Raw genomic sequence first — 18,123 nt, forward strand, 5'->3', positions numbered from 1 at the left:
AAACAAGAAAATCGCATAAATTCTTCCCATAAAATCAATTATTCTAAGGAATTTCAATAAAATTCTTTTCCAAAATTCAATTATTTTGCGATAAATTTGAAAATTCATCGCAAGAATTCAATTCTTTTGAAAAGTAATGAAATACTTTGCAGAAATTAAATTATTTTCAAAATTTTCTAAAAATTCTCGTCAAGAATTAAATTATCTTTATAAATAGATATGGAAATTCTTCTCAAAAATTAAATTATTGTCAAACATTTTTTAAAAATTCTTCTCAAGAAGTCAATTATTTTCAAAAATTTTAATAAAATTCTTCTCATGAATTCAATTGTTTTAAAAAATTATAATTTAAATTCTTCTCCGGAATTCTATTATTTTTAAAAAATTCAAGAAAATTCTTTAAAAAGTTTTCAATTATTTTCAAAAATTGTTATAAAATTCTTTATTGGTAGGTGATCACTTTCTTTAAAAAATATTTTCTAATCCTTTTTGTCTAAAAAAAGCAATTTCTAATGAAATCTGTTTTCTAAAAAAGGTTTTTCTAACAAGTTTTTATTTCTAAAAAAGTTTTTCCAAAAAGTTATGATTTCTAATATTTATTTTCTTAAAATTTGTAAAATTCCATAATTTTGATAAAAGTTAGAAAATTGTTAAAAAAAAAATTAAGATTAAGAAATAGAAACTATTTTGCATATTTTCTGTTTCTCAATCACAATTTTGTTTACAAATTTATAAGTTTCTGTTTCAAAAAGTAGAACAAATTTTATAAAATTACTATTTCTTATCACAATTTGTTAACAAAATTTCGTTCTTCTTTGAAAAAAAAGAATTTTTCTATCAAAATTTCCAAAATTAATTTATTTATAAAACATTTTTTTTTAGAAAATTTTAAATATCTTTAGGAAAAAAATCCCTATAATTTCTATTTATTAATTAAGATTTTCTATTTTTTATTATAATTTTTTAAAGAAATCTCAAGTACTTTTTTAAAGAATTAAAAAATTTTCGTAAATTTTATTTTTTAATCATTCGTTATTTCAAAAATTGAATATTGTTAGAAAAATTTTTTTTGAAAATTACCTTTATTAGAAAAGAATATTTTAGTAAATGACCTTTATGAGAAGCATGATGAGAAGGAAGAAAATTAGAAAATCACTTTCATTAGAAAAAAGTTTTTTTAGAAATTCACCTTTATTAGAAAAAAAAATTTTAGAAAATAAAAAATTAGAAAATTTGTTTTAGAAAAACTGTACCCCAACTTTCTTTAATATAATAAATTTCATTAAAATTTTAATTAAATTCTTTAAAAGAAATTAAATATTTTCCAAAGTTGTTAATACAATTCTTCGTAAAAATGAAATTTTAAGAAACATTCAATATTATTTATTTTTGTATTTAAATATAATTGATTTCTCGTAGAATTAAATTATTATTTTTCATACTTTTAACTAAAAATTCTGTAGAATTAATTTTTTTTGTAAAAGTTTAATTGAATAATAATAATTGATGTTATTGATTTAAAGTAGAATTTTTGAATTCTAGAAAATTTTAATTGAATTGAAACGATAGAAATAATTTTGAGGAAATTACAGTAACAATATTCTTATAATAATGAAATAATGATTTTGTAAGTCGGTCATCTTTAATTATTATAAAACATAAAGAAACGGATCACTCCGAGTCGAAGACTCGGAGTTAATAATATCAGATAATATTCTTATGAGTTGTTCAATTTGAAAAGATTTGAATTTGAAATTTTTTAACATTTTAATTCCAATGAAAAAAAAAATGATTAAATATTTATTTAAAAAAGAATTTTTGATGTTTTCGTATGTAATAGTTTTACTTTTGAAGAAATTTGTAAATAAATTTAATAGAATTTTTTTTTGGAGTATTTAATAATTTTTAGAGTGAATCAGAATATTCTTTAGTATCAGTGAAAAAGTTAAAATTTTGTCTAAAAATCAGGGAAAAGTCAGGGATGAACAAAATTAAATTTTTTTTTGCAACTTTGAATTAATTCTTCTTATAAGTTATGAGACAAATGTATAAATGCCTAAATAAAATAAAAATTGCTAAATTATAAATTTTTCCTTCTTCAGGTGCTTCAAGTTCGACTCGCGGTAGTTCCACAGGTGGCTATCCACAAGAAACATTGAACCCACCACCTAGTCCAGCGACAACTGCCAACTCCACAAGATGTTCCAGTAGCAATGCATCAAGATGCAGACCATATCGACATTATAGAAGTATAAATCCACCGCCACCACCCACGCCATGCAGCACAGATGTTTGCGACGAGTCTGACAGTAATTATCCAACGCGATGGCGATATGAAGTGGAGCCCTTCCCACCACCGCCAACGCCGAGATCTGTTTATCACAGCGATATAGCAATTAGCTGTCCACCATCTCCGAGTTCAAGATCATCGACATATTTTCATCCATTACCACCGCCTCCATCACCAGTACCATCTCTCTCGAAACGAGACTGCTAAAGACTGAATATTTATTTTTTAAAATATAACGGAAGTTAATATTCTCCGTATTCTATAACTCGATTCTGTAATTTCACTTCACTTTCAGTTCAGTGACGTGAAATCAAGTGAAATTACAGAATAATCTAGTGCGCAAATCCCTTGCCCAGGTGCATGATCGAGTTATAGAATAAAAGAGGTACAATTTTTTTTCTAACAAAAAAGAAAAAAAAATGATTTACAATCGTGTAATGAATTTTTTAAAATACGTGTATTTGAACTTGAAAAAAGAAAACAGAGTACGAGAAATCCCTATGACTTGCAGAGAGCATTTGTTTTAAAGTGAAGTCGATGCAAGATGTTTTGTATATTTTTTATCTTTTTAAATTAGCTATAAGAGTAAATAAAATTGTGTAAAAAGTGAAGAAGGAAAGTACATATATGGATACCGCAACGTGTTCCATGACCTTTATTTTATATTTGTGAACAGTCGAACTGTAATTTAGACAAATTAAACAAAATCGAATTTATCAATAGAAATTTCGCTTCTTAGAAGTTTCTAAATTAAAAAAATAAATAAAAACACCAGTTCTAAAAGACTGCTTGTAAATTTGTAAAATTTGCTTTTTAACATAAGAATGAATTGAAAATTTCAACTCCAAGGAAAAATATACTAAAAAGTCCATTTTTTTCAATCTAAATTAATTGTTTTATGGAACGACTTATTTTTAAGGACTGGGGTATTAACTACGAATTTTAAAAAAAATGATCAAAGCAGAAGAAAGTATGTATAGTTCTAATTTAGAAAATCAAAACAAAACACTGCGATCAAAAATAAATTATAAGTATAAAAAGTTGAATATTCGACTGAAAAGATTTTAAAAACAAAAGACTGGCATTTTTCGCGTATATTATAGAGATTAAATTAAAAATTTTAAATTCAAAAACAAAATTTTGTGATAGGTATTTTACAAAAAAGAAGAAAATCTAAATATTCATTGTTAATGTTTTATATTTTCGAAGATAAAATTTTATCGTTTGACAATGACTTAAAATAAAAATTTCTACGTTCGACTGTATTACTTTTACTAAAACATTATTTTATTAATTTTGTAATAATTTATAATTTTTAACAATTTAATGTTTTTTTTTATAATAAAATATATAGTTTTATTATGTAAATAAAGTATCTTTTAACTATTAAATGAATGTTAAATCATTTAAAAATCATACTTTTTTACAACTTAATTGAATTTATCACCTAATTCAATTCGTTCGCATTTAGAAAATAAAAAAAGACTAGCAATTTTCGTAATTTCGATATTTTATTGTAAACAAATTTCAAAGTCTGTCCCCTATTTCCCTAAAAGTCCCCTTTTTTTAATTTTGGCCCCTAAACGTACCCTATTTTGAAAATTTCCCCTATTTTTTTCTTTTATCTTTTAATGATGAATTCACACCAAAAGCAAACTTTTGTTTTGAAAGTTTCAAATCTTGAAATTTATGATCGATGAAATTTTTCATGAAATTTATAAAATTTGGAAGATTAGTATTTTCGTGAAGTCAAGTCTCAATTATGTTTAGAAGTTGGTTGTTTTTTTTTAATATTATTTAATTATTACAAAAGTTTTAATGCAATTATCTTGATAAATAACAAAATTCTTCACAGAAATTCAATAATTTTTAGGAATTTTAATGAAATTATTTACAAAATTCAATTATTTTTATAAGTTACAATATTCATCGCAAGAATTCAATTATTTTCAAAAGTAATGAAATTCTTCGAAAAAATTCAATTATTTTTAAAAATTTTCACGAATATTTCGTCAAGAATTCAATTATCTTTACAAATAGCAAAATTTTTCGCCAAAAATTCAATTCTATTCAAAAATTTACAAAAATCTGTGCAAAAGTTCAATTACTTTCAAAAGTTTTTTGCAATTCGATAATTTTCAATATTTACAATTTTCATAAAATTTATCAACAAATTTAATTATAGAAAAAACTTTTTGATACAATTCTACGAAAAGATTCAATTATTTTCATAAATAATAAAATTTCATTTACGAATTCAATTATTTTCATCGCAGAATTTCAAATATTTTCAATACAATTTTAAATACATTCCTTGAAAATTGCAATTATTATTAAAAGTTTTATTAAAACTTGAGGAAAGAATTCAATTTTAAGAAACATTCAATTATTCAATTATTCAATAAAACAATAAAATTCGTTACAATAATTTAAATATTTTCATAAATAACATTTAATTCGTCGCAGAAAATAAATTATTTTCAAAAATTTTCAAGTAATTTTGCAAAAGAATTCAATTAGCTTGATAAACAACAAAATCGCATAAATTCTTCCCATAAAATCAATTATTCTAAGGAATTTCAATAAAATTCTTTTCCAAAATTCAATTATTTTGCGATAAATTTGAAAATTCATCGCAAGAATTCAATTCTTTTGAAAAGTAATGAAATACTTTGCAGAAATTAAATTATTTTCAAAATTTTCTAAAAATTCTCGTCAAGAATTAAATTATCTTTATAAATAGATATGGAAATTCTTCTCAAAAATTAAATTATTGTCAAACATTTTTTAAAAATTCTTCTCAAGAAGTCAATTATTTTCAAAAATTTTAATAAAATTCTTCTCATGAATTCAATTGTTTTCAAAAATTATTATTTAAATTCTTCTCAGGAATTCAATTATTTTTAAAAAATTGAATAAAATTATTCAAAAAGTTTTCAATTATTTTTAAAAATTGTTATTAATAAAATTCTTAAATATAAATAAATTTCATTAAAATTTTAATTGAATTCCTTAAAAGAATTTAAATATTTTCAAAAGTTGTTAATAAAATTCTTCGTAAAAATTAAATTTTAAGAAACATTCAATATTATTTAATTTTGTTTTTAAATAATTGATTTCTCGTAGAATTAAATTATTATTTTTCATACTTTTAACTAAAAATTCTGTAGAATTAATTTTTTTTGAAAAAATGTAATTGCATAATAATAATTGATGTTATTGATTTATAGTAGAATTTTAGTTAAAAATTCTAGAAAATGTTAATTGAATTGAAATGATACAAATAATTTTGAAGAAATTACAGTAACAATATTCTTATAATAATAAAATAATGATTTTGTCATTATAATTAATTATATTCATTTCCAATACAAAAAAGTAAATATTTTCAATTGAAACAATAAAAGTGACAAATTTTCAATAACAAAAATATTAATTAATTAATTTTGAGGAAAAATATTACTGATTTCTCATATAAATTTTTGCGTCTTAACTTTGAATAAAAATATTTTTTTATACAGTAAATTTAAGCACTTTTTCTGATAACAGAAATACATTTTTTTTCATAGTTTTATATTTTTACGCTGTGTACCTTTTAAGAAATATTTAAAAAAAAGCAAAATTTCGCTTCTATTTTATCATTGCAAAGTTTATTTGAAAATACTTGATAATAATATGGAGAAACATGATTTTTTTATTACAAGAAATTTTTAGGACTTACACGTGCAAAAGTAATAATTTCTACTAAACAAAATCAGAAGATAAATTTTCTTTTAGAATTTTGCTTTTTCTAATATTTTACGATTTTAAAATATTGGATAGAACCATGATTATAATATAGTTTTTAAGTAAACTTTTTTACTTTGAATACTAAAAAATATATTATCTTTAAATAATTTTTCTTTTTAAATGTTTTTAATTTTAAAATTAATAATATATTGAGAATCATTGAATTTTTAAGAAGAATATTTAATCAAGAAATTTGAAAATAAAATTAATTCTTTCATTTTATTAAAATTGTATTGAAAGTAATTATATTCTCGTAAAGAATTTTATTATTTATGAAAATAATTGAATTTTTTAAAAATAATTATTGTTTGCTTTTTTGTTTCCTAACTTTTTGAATAATTTTTTTCTTTAATATTTTTAATTTTTAAATTAATGTATTGAAAATTATTGAATCCTGGTAAAGAATTTTATCAAAAAAATTGAGAATAATTGAATTCCTTCGAAGGATTTTATTATTTATGAGAATAATTCAATTCTCGCGAAAAATTTTATTAAAATTTTAAAAAATTGTAATTAAATTAATAACAAATAAATAATTACAAAATTATATGAATGGATTTTTTCTAAAAACAAAATAAGGTCTCACTGTAATAATTAAATTCTTTTGAAGAATATTTTTTAAAAAATGTAGTTTCTTTAATCATTTTAATTAAAAATTTTGAATGTAATTAAATTTTGTTAATAATTTCTTTCAAGGTTTAAAAATAATCGTGTTTCTTAATAGTTGAAATTAAACATTCAATTATTGAACTTTGTTAAAATTTTCAAAAATAATTTTATTCATTCAAAGAAGTTTATTTTAATAAACTTAATAATAAAATAATTCAATTCTTTCGAAGCATTTCTTTAAGTTTTCTTGAAAATAATGTATAGTTTTTCGTATAATTTTAATTGAAAATTTTAAAAATATTTAATTTTTTTAACTTTTTAAAATATTTGGGTCTGTTAATAATTATAATTAAATATTTGATTATTAAAGTTTATTAAAATTGTATTGAAAATAATTGAATTCCTGAGAAGAAATATTGTATATTAATCTAAAAAAAATTATTAATTGTTATTATATTATTCATTATTTCCTTTGTTTCTAAAAAATTAGCATTTTGTAACAAACATTTTAGATAATTAACAAATGTAAATCCTGCAAAATATTTTATTTTTTTTTTAATATGAAAAACTTAATTACTTGCCAAAATTTTAACTTCTTCCCTCTGACCCTAAAGAAAATTCTGATACATTCTAAAAATAATTAGACACTCCAAAAAATGTTCTATTACATTTATTTACGAATTTCTTTAATTCTAAAATTATTTGAAAACATCAATAACTTCTTTTCTAAATAAATTTAAATCATTATTATTCTCTCACAGAAATAAATTATTTTTAATAATTTTTGAAAAAAGTTCTTTGAGAATTTTAAAATCCATTTGTTTACAAATCAATTTTATGAAATTTAAATTATTCAGAAATTCTTAAATTAAATACGAATTAAAAAATAAACACTTCAAATAATTTCAGAAAAAAATTCAATAATTAAACTTTTTTTAAATAATTAATTCTACAGAATTGTTAGTTATAAGTATGAAAAATACAAATTTTTAAAGAATTTGATTTGAAACCATTTTAAAATTTAATTATTTCTTAAAATTCATGCTATAATGCTTTTAATATATTCAATTATTATGTAAGAATTTAACTGTAATTGATTTTTAAATAAATTTTTATTAGACAATTTAATAATTTAAATGCAAAAGTAAATAATTTATTGAATAATTAAAATTTCTTAAACTTGAAGTCTCATTAAGAATTTTATCAAAACATTTTTGAATAATTGATTTCTTTTAACGATTTTTCATAAAATTTTTAAGAACAATTACATTTTTTGATGAATTCGATTAATATTTAATGTATTAAAAATAATACTCTGCGATGAGTTTTATTTATGAAAATAATTAAATTATTGCGAAGAAATTTATAAAAATTCTGTAAATAATAGATTTCATATTAAGGGAATAAATTTTTTAAAAATAATTGACATTTTGACGAGAATATTAAAAAAATATATATATAATAATAATTTCAAAAGATAACATTTTTGTAATTTTTCATAAATTTTTCGAAGAATTCTTTATTGAAATTTTGTAGAGACAATTGAATTTCTTTTGAGTAATAATGTTATTAAAAATTTATTTTGCTGTTCTTTCACTTTTTTTTTTTTTTTTTTTTTTTGAGTTCGGAGAATATACTTGATTTTTGTTAATAATAAGACAATTTTTTTTTTAAATCAGAAAATATATTTATTTATAATTTCTCAGTTTACATAACATTTGCTTATAACTTTTTATACATTGCGCATTGCATTGCGAAAAAGGTTAACATATAGTTATGAGGTCTTGCATTTTTGGCGAAAGTTAAAATTAATTATGTTTCTTATTGCTGAAAATAAAAATTTTTAAATTATAAAATTAAAATTAATTAACAGAATAAAATATTTTTTTTACATAACTTTATTTATGCAAAAGATATAATAATAATAATTTTTGTGAATTTTCTAACATTAATTTTGGAAAATAATTATATATTTTCAAAATTAATGTGAAAAAATTCACAAAGGTATTTAATTAGTTTTTAGCGAAAAATATATTTTTAAAATGAACATTTAATAGAAATTATAGTATTTTTTGAAATTAAGTGTCTTAAAATAAAAGAACTTTGAGTATTTTTATAAGAAAAATATTACAGTTCGAATTTGAGAAAATTGAATTAATTTCTAAATTCTCTATCTATTATAGAATAAATTAAAGATAATTGATTTTATTTAAAAATATTATTTAAAATTAATTATCTTTAAAAAAAAGTTTATTCTTACTGTCGTCGTGGACTATTCTTGTAACGGCTGGCTTGTGATGGCGCTGCCATTAATACCAAAGTTACGACCGCAACAATTATGATTGAAATAGAAGTTTTCATTTTGCTTTGCGAAAAGAAATATCAAGAAATTAAATAAAAAATTTTATTATTACAAATAATTATAAATTTTTATAATTTTAAAAAATGTTACAATTTTTTAATCAAAATTTTAAAAAAAATTTTTCTAAATTGAACAATTGGTAAATTTTATAACAAAAAAGAATCAAATATAGTGTACTTAGGTACGAAAAATATAAATTATAAATATTAAGTTTTACTTTTTAAATTTTTTATTCAATAAGTTTGATTAATGGAAAAATTCTCAGTAAATGTAGAATAATTTTACATTATTTTTATAAACATTGTAAATATTAAATTAAAAAACTCGATAATTCTAAGCTTTTATAAATTTTTCTTACCAACAACTGAAGTTATAGGGACCAGAACTAGGAAGCGCAAAGAAGTTGATTATAAAAGAGCAGTTGAACTTTAACATATTTATACTAAAAATTCTCGTGATTTGGTCATTAAAAAATATTGAAAATCTATCTTCCAAAACTATTCAGTTGTTCAAGGAAAAAAATTATGAGTAAAAGATAAATGTTTATATTATTTCTTTGTCGACTTAAAAATAAAGTTATATTTTTATTTAACTTTTTTTTCTATTTTTTAATATTTTTATTTTATTTCAAATTTTTATTTTACAAATATACAATAAATTCGGAAAATGAAATATGTTAAAAATTAATTAATGTCATACAGTGAATTTTTAGTTTCGTAGAATTTTTAATACAATGAACAACAATTAAAAAATCAATTTTATCTAATCAAAAATAAAAATCCTATAATAAGAATATATGAATTGAAAAAAGTTTTCAAATATGGTTTATTGTTATAAAGTAAGCTTTGCGTCAAAATTGGGAAATTTTTATTCGAAAGAAAATAAATTTTATTGCTTTTGTTTTTATATTTTTGAGCTAAAATATCTCACGACAATTTCCTATAATTTTTTTTCAGTTATATCATTTCACATTTATTAGAAAATACATATTGCAGAAAATAATAAAATTTTATTACTTTGTAGTTGATATTATTCTTATGTAAAATATAATATGTGAAAAAGAAATAATTTTTTTAAAAAATTAAAAAATTCATCGTTTTTGAAATATTTAAGAATTTTTATCATCTTATAATTTTAATGACAATAACTTTAAAATAATGAGTAAAAGATAAATAATTAATTTTTGTAAATAATTTTTTTAATTTAAAAAATTATTCAAAGATAAATTCGTAAAATAAAAATGTTATTACTTTAATATAATAATATAATATATATACTATTGAAATCTTTTGAAGAATGTTATATTATTTATATAAAAATAATTGAATTCTTTCGAAGAATTATATTACAATTTTTTTGAAAATATAAACAATAATAATTAATTTTTTTACTTAATAAGTGAATTTTTTCAATTTTGATTATGAAATTATTTAAAAATTTATATTTTTCAAATAAAAAATTTTGTAATTTGCATAATAATAATAAATTGAATATCACATTCCGCGCGTAACTTTTGCTACTTATATAATATACATTTTTTAAAATAAATTAAAATTTTTTAAATTAAAAATTATTTACAAAAAAATAATTATTTATCTTTCACTCATTATTTTAAAGTTATTGTTAAAATTATAAGATGATAAAAATTTTTAAATATTTCAAAAACGATGAATTTTTCAATTTTTAAAAAAAATTATTTCTTTTTCACATATTATATTTTACATAAGAATAATATCAACTACAAAGTAATAAAATTTTATTATTTTCTGCAATATGTATTTTCTAATAAATGTGAAATGATATAACTGAAAAAAAATTATAGGAAATTGTCGTGAGATATTTTAGCTCAAAAATATAAAAACAAAAGCAATAAAATTTATTTTCTTTCGAATAAAAATTTCCCAATTTTGACGCAAAGCTTACTTTATAACAATAAACCATATTTGAAAACTTTTTTCAATTCATATATTCTTATTATAGGATTTTTATTTTTGATTAGATAAAATTGATTTTTTAATTGTTGTTCATTGTATTAAAAATTCTACGAAACTAAAAATTCACTGTATGACATTAATTAAGTTTTAACATATTTAATTTTCCGAATTTATTGTACCTATATTTGTAAAATAAAAATTTGAAATAAAATAAAAATATTAAAAAATAGAAAAAAAAGTTAAATAAAAATATAACTTTATTTTTAAGTCGACAAAGAAAAAATATAAACATTTTATCTTTTACTCATAATTTTTTTCCTTGAACAACTGAATAGTTTTGGAAGATAGATTTTCAATATTTTTTAATGATCAAATCACGAGAATTTTTAGTATAAATATGGGAAAGTTAAACTGCTCTTTTATAATCAACTTCTTTGCGCTTCCTAGTTCTGGTCCCTATAACTTCAGTTGTTGGTAAGAAAAATTTATAAAAGCTTAGAATTATCGAGTTTTTTAATTTAATATTTACAATGTTTATAAAAATAATCTAAAATTATTCTACATTTACTGAGAATTTTTCCATTAATCAAACTTGAATAAAAAATTTAAAAAGTAAAACTTAATATTTATAATTTATATTTTTCATACCTAAGTACACTATATTTGATTTTTTTTGTTATAAAATTTACCAATTGTTCAATTTAAAAAATTTTTTTTTTAAATTTTGATTAAAAAATTTCTACATTTTTTAAAATTATAAAAATTTATAACTATTTTGTAATAATAAAATTTTTTATTGAATTTCTTGATATTTCTTTTCGCAAAGCAAAATGAGAACTTCTATTTCAATCATAATTGTTGCGGTCGTAACTTTGGTGTTAATGGCAGCGCCATCACAAGCCCGTTTCATGCCTGCAGCTCGGTAAGAATAAACTTTTGTTTTAAAGAGAATTAATTTTAAATAAAATCAATTATCTTTAATTTATTCTATAATAGATGGAGAATTTAGAAATTAATTGAATTTTCTCAAATTCGAACTGTAGTATTTTTCTTATAAAAATAAAGTTCTTTTATTTGAAGACCCTTATTTTCCAAAAAATACTCTAATCTCTATTAAATGTTCATTTTTAAAAATATATTTTTCGCTAAAAACTAATTAAATACCTTTGTGAATTTTTTCACATTAATTTTGAAAATATATAATTATTTTCCAAAATTAATGTGAAAAAATTCACAAAGGTATTATTATTATTATTATTATATCTTTTGCATAAATAAAGTTATGTAAAAAAAATATTTTATTCTGTTAATTAATTTTAATTTAATAATTTAAAAATTTTTATTTTCAGCAATAGGAAACGTTATTAATTTTAACGTTCGCCAAATGCAAGACCTCATAACTATATATGTTAACCTTTTTCGCAATGCAATGGCAATGTATAAAAAGTTATAAACAAATGTTATGTAAACTGAGAAACTATAAATAAATATATTCTCTAATTTAAAAAAAAAATTGTCTTATTATTAACAAAAATCAAGTTTATTCTCCAATTTCAAAAAAAAAAAAAATTGAAATAGCAAAATAAATTATTAATATAACATATTAGGTAATTGTAGAAAGAAGGAATGTTTCCAAAGAGTAAATATAATAAATCGAGTACCATTCATGATTTTTATTAAAATCCCGGCGCCTTTTATACATAACAAAAATATTCAAATAATAAAAGAAGTGAACTAATAATATGAATAAATTATAGAAAATAATTACAAATTTACAATATTCTTGTACTGTTTTTACTTTCCAGTTTTATTGTTTTTATTTAAAATTCTTCTATATTGGGTCTGTTTTTTTCTAATTTGGGGCTTTTATAACTTAAAACAGTATTTTCTTTCTCATCCCTTATTTATTTTAACATATTGTGTCGTAATAATGTAAGGTGTCATTATTCCAACTATCTAAAAGTAATTATTATTATTAGTATTAAACTATGGAAAAAAATTTAATTCTTATAGAGCAACTATAGAAAAAGTTGTATATTTTAAAAAATCGGGAAATTTTTTCGATTTAATTTCAATGGGAGGATGTGAATGAAAATATACTTGCAATATTAATAAATAATCTTTTTAAAATTGGTTGGCAACGAATTATATAAATATGTCGAAATAAAATTAACTGACCCATATGTATATAGTTTAATACTTTTCCATATTTACAGTATATACTTACATATTGAATACAATTGTGATTTAAATGAAAGAATCCATTAGCAGTAAATTGCAAACGATTGTTTGTCACTGTGAATAAAAATTGTTCAATCTGGAATTATGAATACACCTGCTTTAATAACATTGAAAGTACCCGATAAGAAGCAAAAAATTAAAAATAATTTAGAAGTTAAATTCTTTTAAAAAATTTTTTAAAAATAATTTCATTTTTCAAGAAATTTGATGAAAATTGTATTAATAATAATTGAAAATCTGCTAAGAATTTTATTAAAATTTTTGAAAATAAAAAAAAAAAAAAAATTTTATTATTTATAAAGATAATTATAATTGAAATTTTGACACGAGAATTTTTGTAAAATTTTTGAAAAAAAGTGAATTTTTCGCGAAGAATTATATTACTTTTGAAAATAATTGAATTTTTGAGACGAATTTTATTAAAATTTCTTTTTAACGGCCGCAGTGAAGAAATATGATGCATTTCTCCACTGGTGCCTAGTCAACCTTTACGTCATGGAAAATTGTATCGTTTTAAATAAATAAAATAAATAAAAAGATTAAAATAAATATAATAAAATAACCTTATTAAAGCAGCCTTCATCAGCCTGTATGTTTGACAATTCAAACAAAACCTTCTCAGTCATCGACGCCTAAAAAATTAATTTTGATTAATGTTTTCAAATTTTTTGTAATTAATATACAATATAATAATAATTTTTATATTTTCTTTATTTAATCAGTCTTACTTTGTTTTTTATTAATAAATAAATCTGAATAAATCGAAAAAAATGATTAATAAATACCTCTGCACTGGTCGTGTGACATATGTGGTTGATTGCTAGAATTTTCGTCAAATAGTAGATTGATAAAATTATTGTTAGCGAGAGCATACTAGTCTTTAGTTTAAGTATACTAAAAACAACTGTAATATAAATAAAGATCAAGAAAATAACGGATAACCCAACTGAAGTGAGTATTTCAATTCTAAACATATCGTTGACAGACCTTGAGATTTTTACTAAATCTAAATGTATTTGCCTAAAAAACAAATAAATCACTTCAGTACTTCAGTTTGAGAAAAAATCTATAGTTATTATATTGTTAATTTACTACTATATTAAATTACACAAGCCTGCAAAAAAAATAAAATTTCCGTTGTCTAAGATTGCTGTCATTTTCGGTATCGTTTTCGGTACCAAAAATGAAATTTTTCATAAAGCCTGCGAATATTGGTGTGAGATTTTTAAAATTCAAAATGTCGGATCCAATATGGCGGAAACTCGTTACGAGGGTTTTTTTTCATCAAAATCTTGACGTGATGGGAGGTTTTCGTTGCCGCAGATTCAAAAACTACAGGAAATAATTTTTCGATTTCAGACAAAAATGGAAATTTTTTTTTTGCAGCCTTTTGTGTTATTCATTGAGTTTATTTTATCCTTGCAATTCAATAATGATAAAAATTTATTTTACTGCAAAATATCTAGTAATTTTCTTTCACTATCCAAATTTCTTTTGGCTGTGCAAATTAGTCCTAACTGCATAATACTCAGTTTTGTTTTCTGCGGTGAATAAAATTCCGTTTCTGACAATTGACGTAGTGCTTCATTCACTTTATAAAACTCATTTTTTATGAAACTGTAATTAGAAAAAATTGGTAGAGGTAAGACTTAGATATTTGCATTCGCATATGATAATATAATAAGCAAACATAACCTATACGAACTAAACTAACAAAAAATAAACTAAACTAAACTTTACTGCAAGCTTCCAGATTAATTATATAGGACTTTATAAATAAAAAAAAATGATTACCTTATTATGTGAAAAAATTTGCATTCAATTACGTAAGGTGTTCCTAATAGAAAATAAAATGTAGCTATCGTAATGAAGATTGAAACACTGTTAACAATCTCCACACATTTTGCAAAAAGGATCACATAAAGAACTAATAAATATACTATAAAAAATACTGCGCTAATAACACTCATCCAAAAAGGTTTAAAATAGTTTTCTGCCATTTCTAATCTCCTCATTTTTTCTTCCACCGAATTAAGCTCTTGCATGCAAACTTTTAATTTCTAAAAGCAATTTAATATTTTATTTTTAACAGATAACATTTATGTGAATTATAATTTATATATATATATGGATGAATTTCAAATAAATGTCATTTTTTAAGCCACATTTTTACCTGCTAAATAAATAAATCAAAATAAATTCAGTTTTAAGACCGAAGAAACAGAAATAAGTTACAAAAATGAAAAGAATTCTATTAAAAATTTTATTTTCCTGACTTTTTCCTAATTTTCATCAAAATAATGTTCTTCTTCGTTATATCCTGCCAATAAATTAAATTCCTACAACGAATTTTATTATTCATGAAAGAATTTTACTATTTATAAAAATAATGTAATTCTTGCGAAGAATTTTATAAACAATTTTATTTATATTTATGTTTTTAAATAATTGATTTCTGTTTAGAAATTTTATGAAAAAAGTAGGTAGATGTATTGAAAATCATTTAAGTTTTTAAAAATAAATAAATTTTACAAAAGAATTAAAAAAAAAAATAAATTAAAAAAAAATTTAAAAAAAAAAAATTAAATTTAAATTTTTTGGAAGAATTTTATTAAAATTTTAGAAGATAATTGAATTCTTTTGGAAAATTTTATAACGAATTAAAAAAATTTGAATTTTTCGTGTAATTTTATTGATAATAATTTGAATTTTTGCTTAAACATTTTATTTATTTTAAAAAATAATTGAATTTTTGCAAACAATAAAATTTTGAAAATAATTTAAATTCTCCGTAAAATGTTATTATTTAAGAAAATAATTGAAATCATCAAAAGAATTTTACTTTTTATGAAGATAATTGAATTTTTAGGAAGAATTTCGATAAAATTTTTGAAAATAATTGAAATCATTTGAAAAATTTTATTGCTTATGAAAATAATAATTGAAATCTTGCAAAGAGTTTTATTAAAATTTCAGAAACATAATTGAATAAATAAAAAAAATTTTCAACTTTTTAAAATATAATCATGTCATTTAATAATAATTTATAATGAAATATATTTGATTTTTGAAGTTTATTAAAAATTTTATTGAAATAATTGAATTCCTCAGGAGAATTTGATTATTTATAAGAAAAAATTAATTTTTGCCATGAATTTAAAAATAATTAAAATTCTGTAAAGATTTCATTTATTTATGAAAATAATTGAAATCTTCAAAAGAATTTTACTTTTTATGAAGATAATTGAATTTTTCGAAAGAATTTCATTAAAATTGTTGAAAATAATTGAAATCCTTTTAAAAAATTTTATTGTTTATGAAAATAATTGAAATCTTGCAAAGATTTTTATTAAAATTTTAGAAAAATAATAAAATTGTTTCCATGAAAATTTAAATTCTTTGGAGGGATTAAATTAAGATTGTATTGAAAATAGTAATTGAATTTTTAGGAAGAATTTTATTAAAATTTTTGAAAAGTAATTGAATTCTTTTGGAAAATTTTATAACGCGAAATACAAAAAAATTTGAATTTTTCGTTAAATTTTATTGATAATAATTCGAATTTTTGTAAATATTTTATTATTTAAAAAAAATAATTGAATTTTAAAAAATAATTGAAATTCTCCAACGAATTTTATTATTTAAGAAAATAATTGAAATCTTGAAAAGAATTTTACTTTTTATGAAGATAATTGAATTTTTAGGAAGAATTTCATAAAAAAAATTTGAAATTCTTTGAAAATTTTTATTGTTTATGAAAAAAATTGAAATCTTGCAAAGATTTTAATTAAAATTTTAGAAAAATAATATAATTGTTTCGATGGAAATTGAAATAAAAAATATTTCAATTGAAATATTTTCAATTTAAATAAAAAATATTTCAATTTTTCGCGAAGTTTTATTGATAATAATTTTAATTTTTGCAAATATTTTATTATTTAAAAAAATAATTGAATTTTTGCTAATATTTTACTGTTTAAAAAAATAATTGAATTCTTTCGTGAAACTTTAAAAATTTTGTTCAAAATAATTGAATTTTTGAAAACAATTTTATTCTCTATAAAGATAATTGAATTCTTTTTTAAGAATTTTATTAAAAATTTAAAAAATAATTGAAATTCTCCGAAGAATTTTATTATTTAAGAAAATAATTGAAATCTTCAAAATAATTTTACTTTTTATGAAGAGAATTGAATTTTTCGGAAGAATTTCATTTAAATTTTTGAAAATAATTGAAATCCTTAGAAAAATTTTATTGTTTATGAAAATAATTGAAATTTTGTAAAGAATTTTATTAAAATTTAAGAAATTAATTGAATTCTTTTGGAAAATTTTATGACGAATTAAAAGAAAATTTCAATTTTTCGTGAAATTTTATTTCGATAATAATTTTAATTTTTGCAAATATTTTATTATTTAAAAAAATAATTGAATTTTTGCTAATATTTTACTGTTTAAAAAAATAATTGAATTCTTTCGTGCCTGCATTCTAAATAATTTCTATTAAAGTAATTAGCCAGAAAAATATTTCACAAAAAAATTATTTAACAAAAAAAATGTAAAACTTTAGTTATTTGAAAATCACCCACATCAAATAAATTTTAAAATATGAAAAATATAGAATTCGACTGTAAAAAATATTAAATTACCATATTTTATAATAATCACTTACTTTAGAGTTGACTTTACTCAAAATGATTACAATCATAAACAGGAAATAATTTCCAAAGCAAAAAATGCTGAAGATTAATTTATCCATCACGTGAAATTCCTCATTGTAAAACTCGGAAATTGAACTGTAATTTTTAAACAATGATACAGATAGTGTAATTATGCAAACTATTGAATAGGCAAGACTAGGTAATAATTGAGGAATGCCAAGAGGATGTTCAATAATA

The 18,123-nt window shown here is 19.5% G+C and overlaps 2 protein-coding genes and 2 long non-coding RNA genes across 4 annotated transcripts in view; 2 read left to right on the forward strand and 2 right to left on the reverse strand.

Annotated features, from left to right (window-relative positions):
- Positions 1–3,515, forward strand: part of LOC122502607 (low-density lipoprotein receptor-related protein 6) — a 33,659-nt gene extending 30,144 nt beyond the window's left edge. Inside the window, exon 9 of the mRNA XM_043612757.1 lies at positions 2,103–3,515. Within this exon, the coding sequence (XP_043468692.1) occupies positions 2,103–2,497 (395 nt within the window). The 3' untranslated portion in view covers positions 2,498–3,515. The remainder of the gene's footprint in view (positions 1–2,102) is intronic.
- A 4,835-nt stretch (positions 3,516–8,350) lies between these two features.
- LOC122502616 lies at positions 8,351–9,563 on the reverse strand. The gene is made up of 3 exons (XR_006301651.1): positions 9,409–9,563; positions 8,949–9,053; positions 8,351–8,515 (listed from the first exon to the last, which is right to left on the reverse strand). It is a non-coding gene; the product is annotated as an uncharacterized LOC122502616 (long non-coding RNA).
- Positions 9,564–11,306: 1,743 nt separating this feature from the next.
- On the forward strand, positions 11,307–12,497 carry LOC122502643. The gene is made up of 3 exons (XR_006301652.1): positions 11,307–11,458; positions 11,811–11,906; positions 12,334–12,497. It is a non-coding gene; the product is annotated as an uncharacterized LOC122502643 (long non-coding RNA).
- Positions 12,498–12,802: 305 nt separating this feature from the next.
- Positions 12,803–17,950, reverse strand: LOC122502635. The gene is made up of 7 exons (XM_043612786.1): positions 17,898–17,950; positions 15,020–15,285; positions 14,678–14,842; positions 14,011–14,245; positions 13,789–13,857; positions 13,212–13,301; positions 12,803–12,940 (listed from the first exon to the last, which is right to left on the reverse strand). Exons 1-7 carry the CDS (start codon positions 17,931–17,933, stop codon positions 12,878–12,880), a joined length of 924 nt encoding a protein of 307 aa, XP_043468721.1. The 5' UTR covers positions 17,934–17,950; the 3' UTR covers positions 12,803–12,877.
- Between the last annotated feature and the right edge of the window lie 173 nt (positions 17,951–18,123).

Source organism: Leptopilina heterotoma, unplaced genomic scaffold (assembly GCF_015476425.1).
Source record: "Leptopilina heterotoma isolate Lh14 unplaced genomic scaffold, ASM1547642v1 Lhet_235, whole genome shotgun sequence".
Classification (NCBI taxonomy): Eukaryota; Metazoa; Arthropoda; class Insecta; order Hymenoptera; family Figitidae; genus Leptopilina; species Leptopilina heterotoma.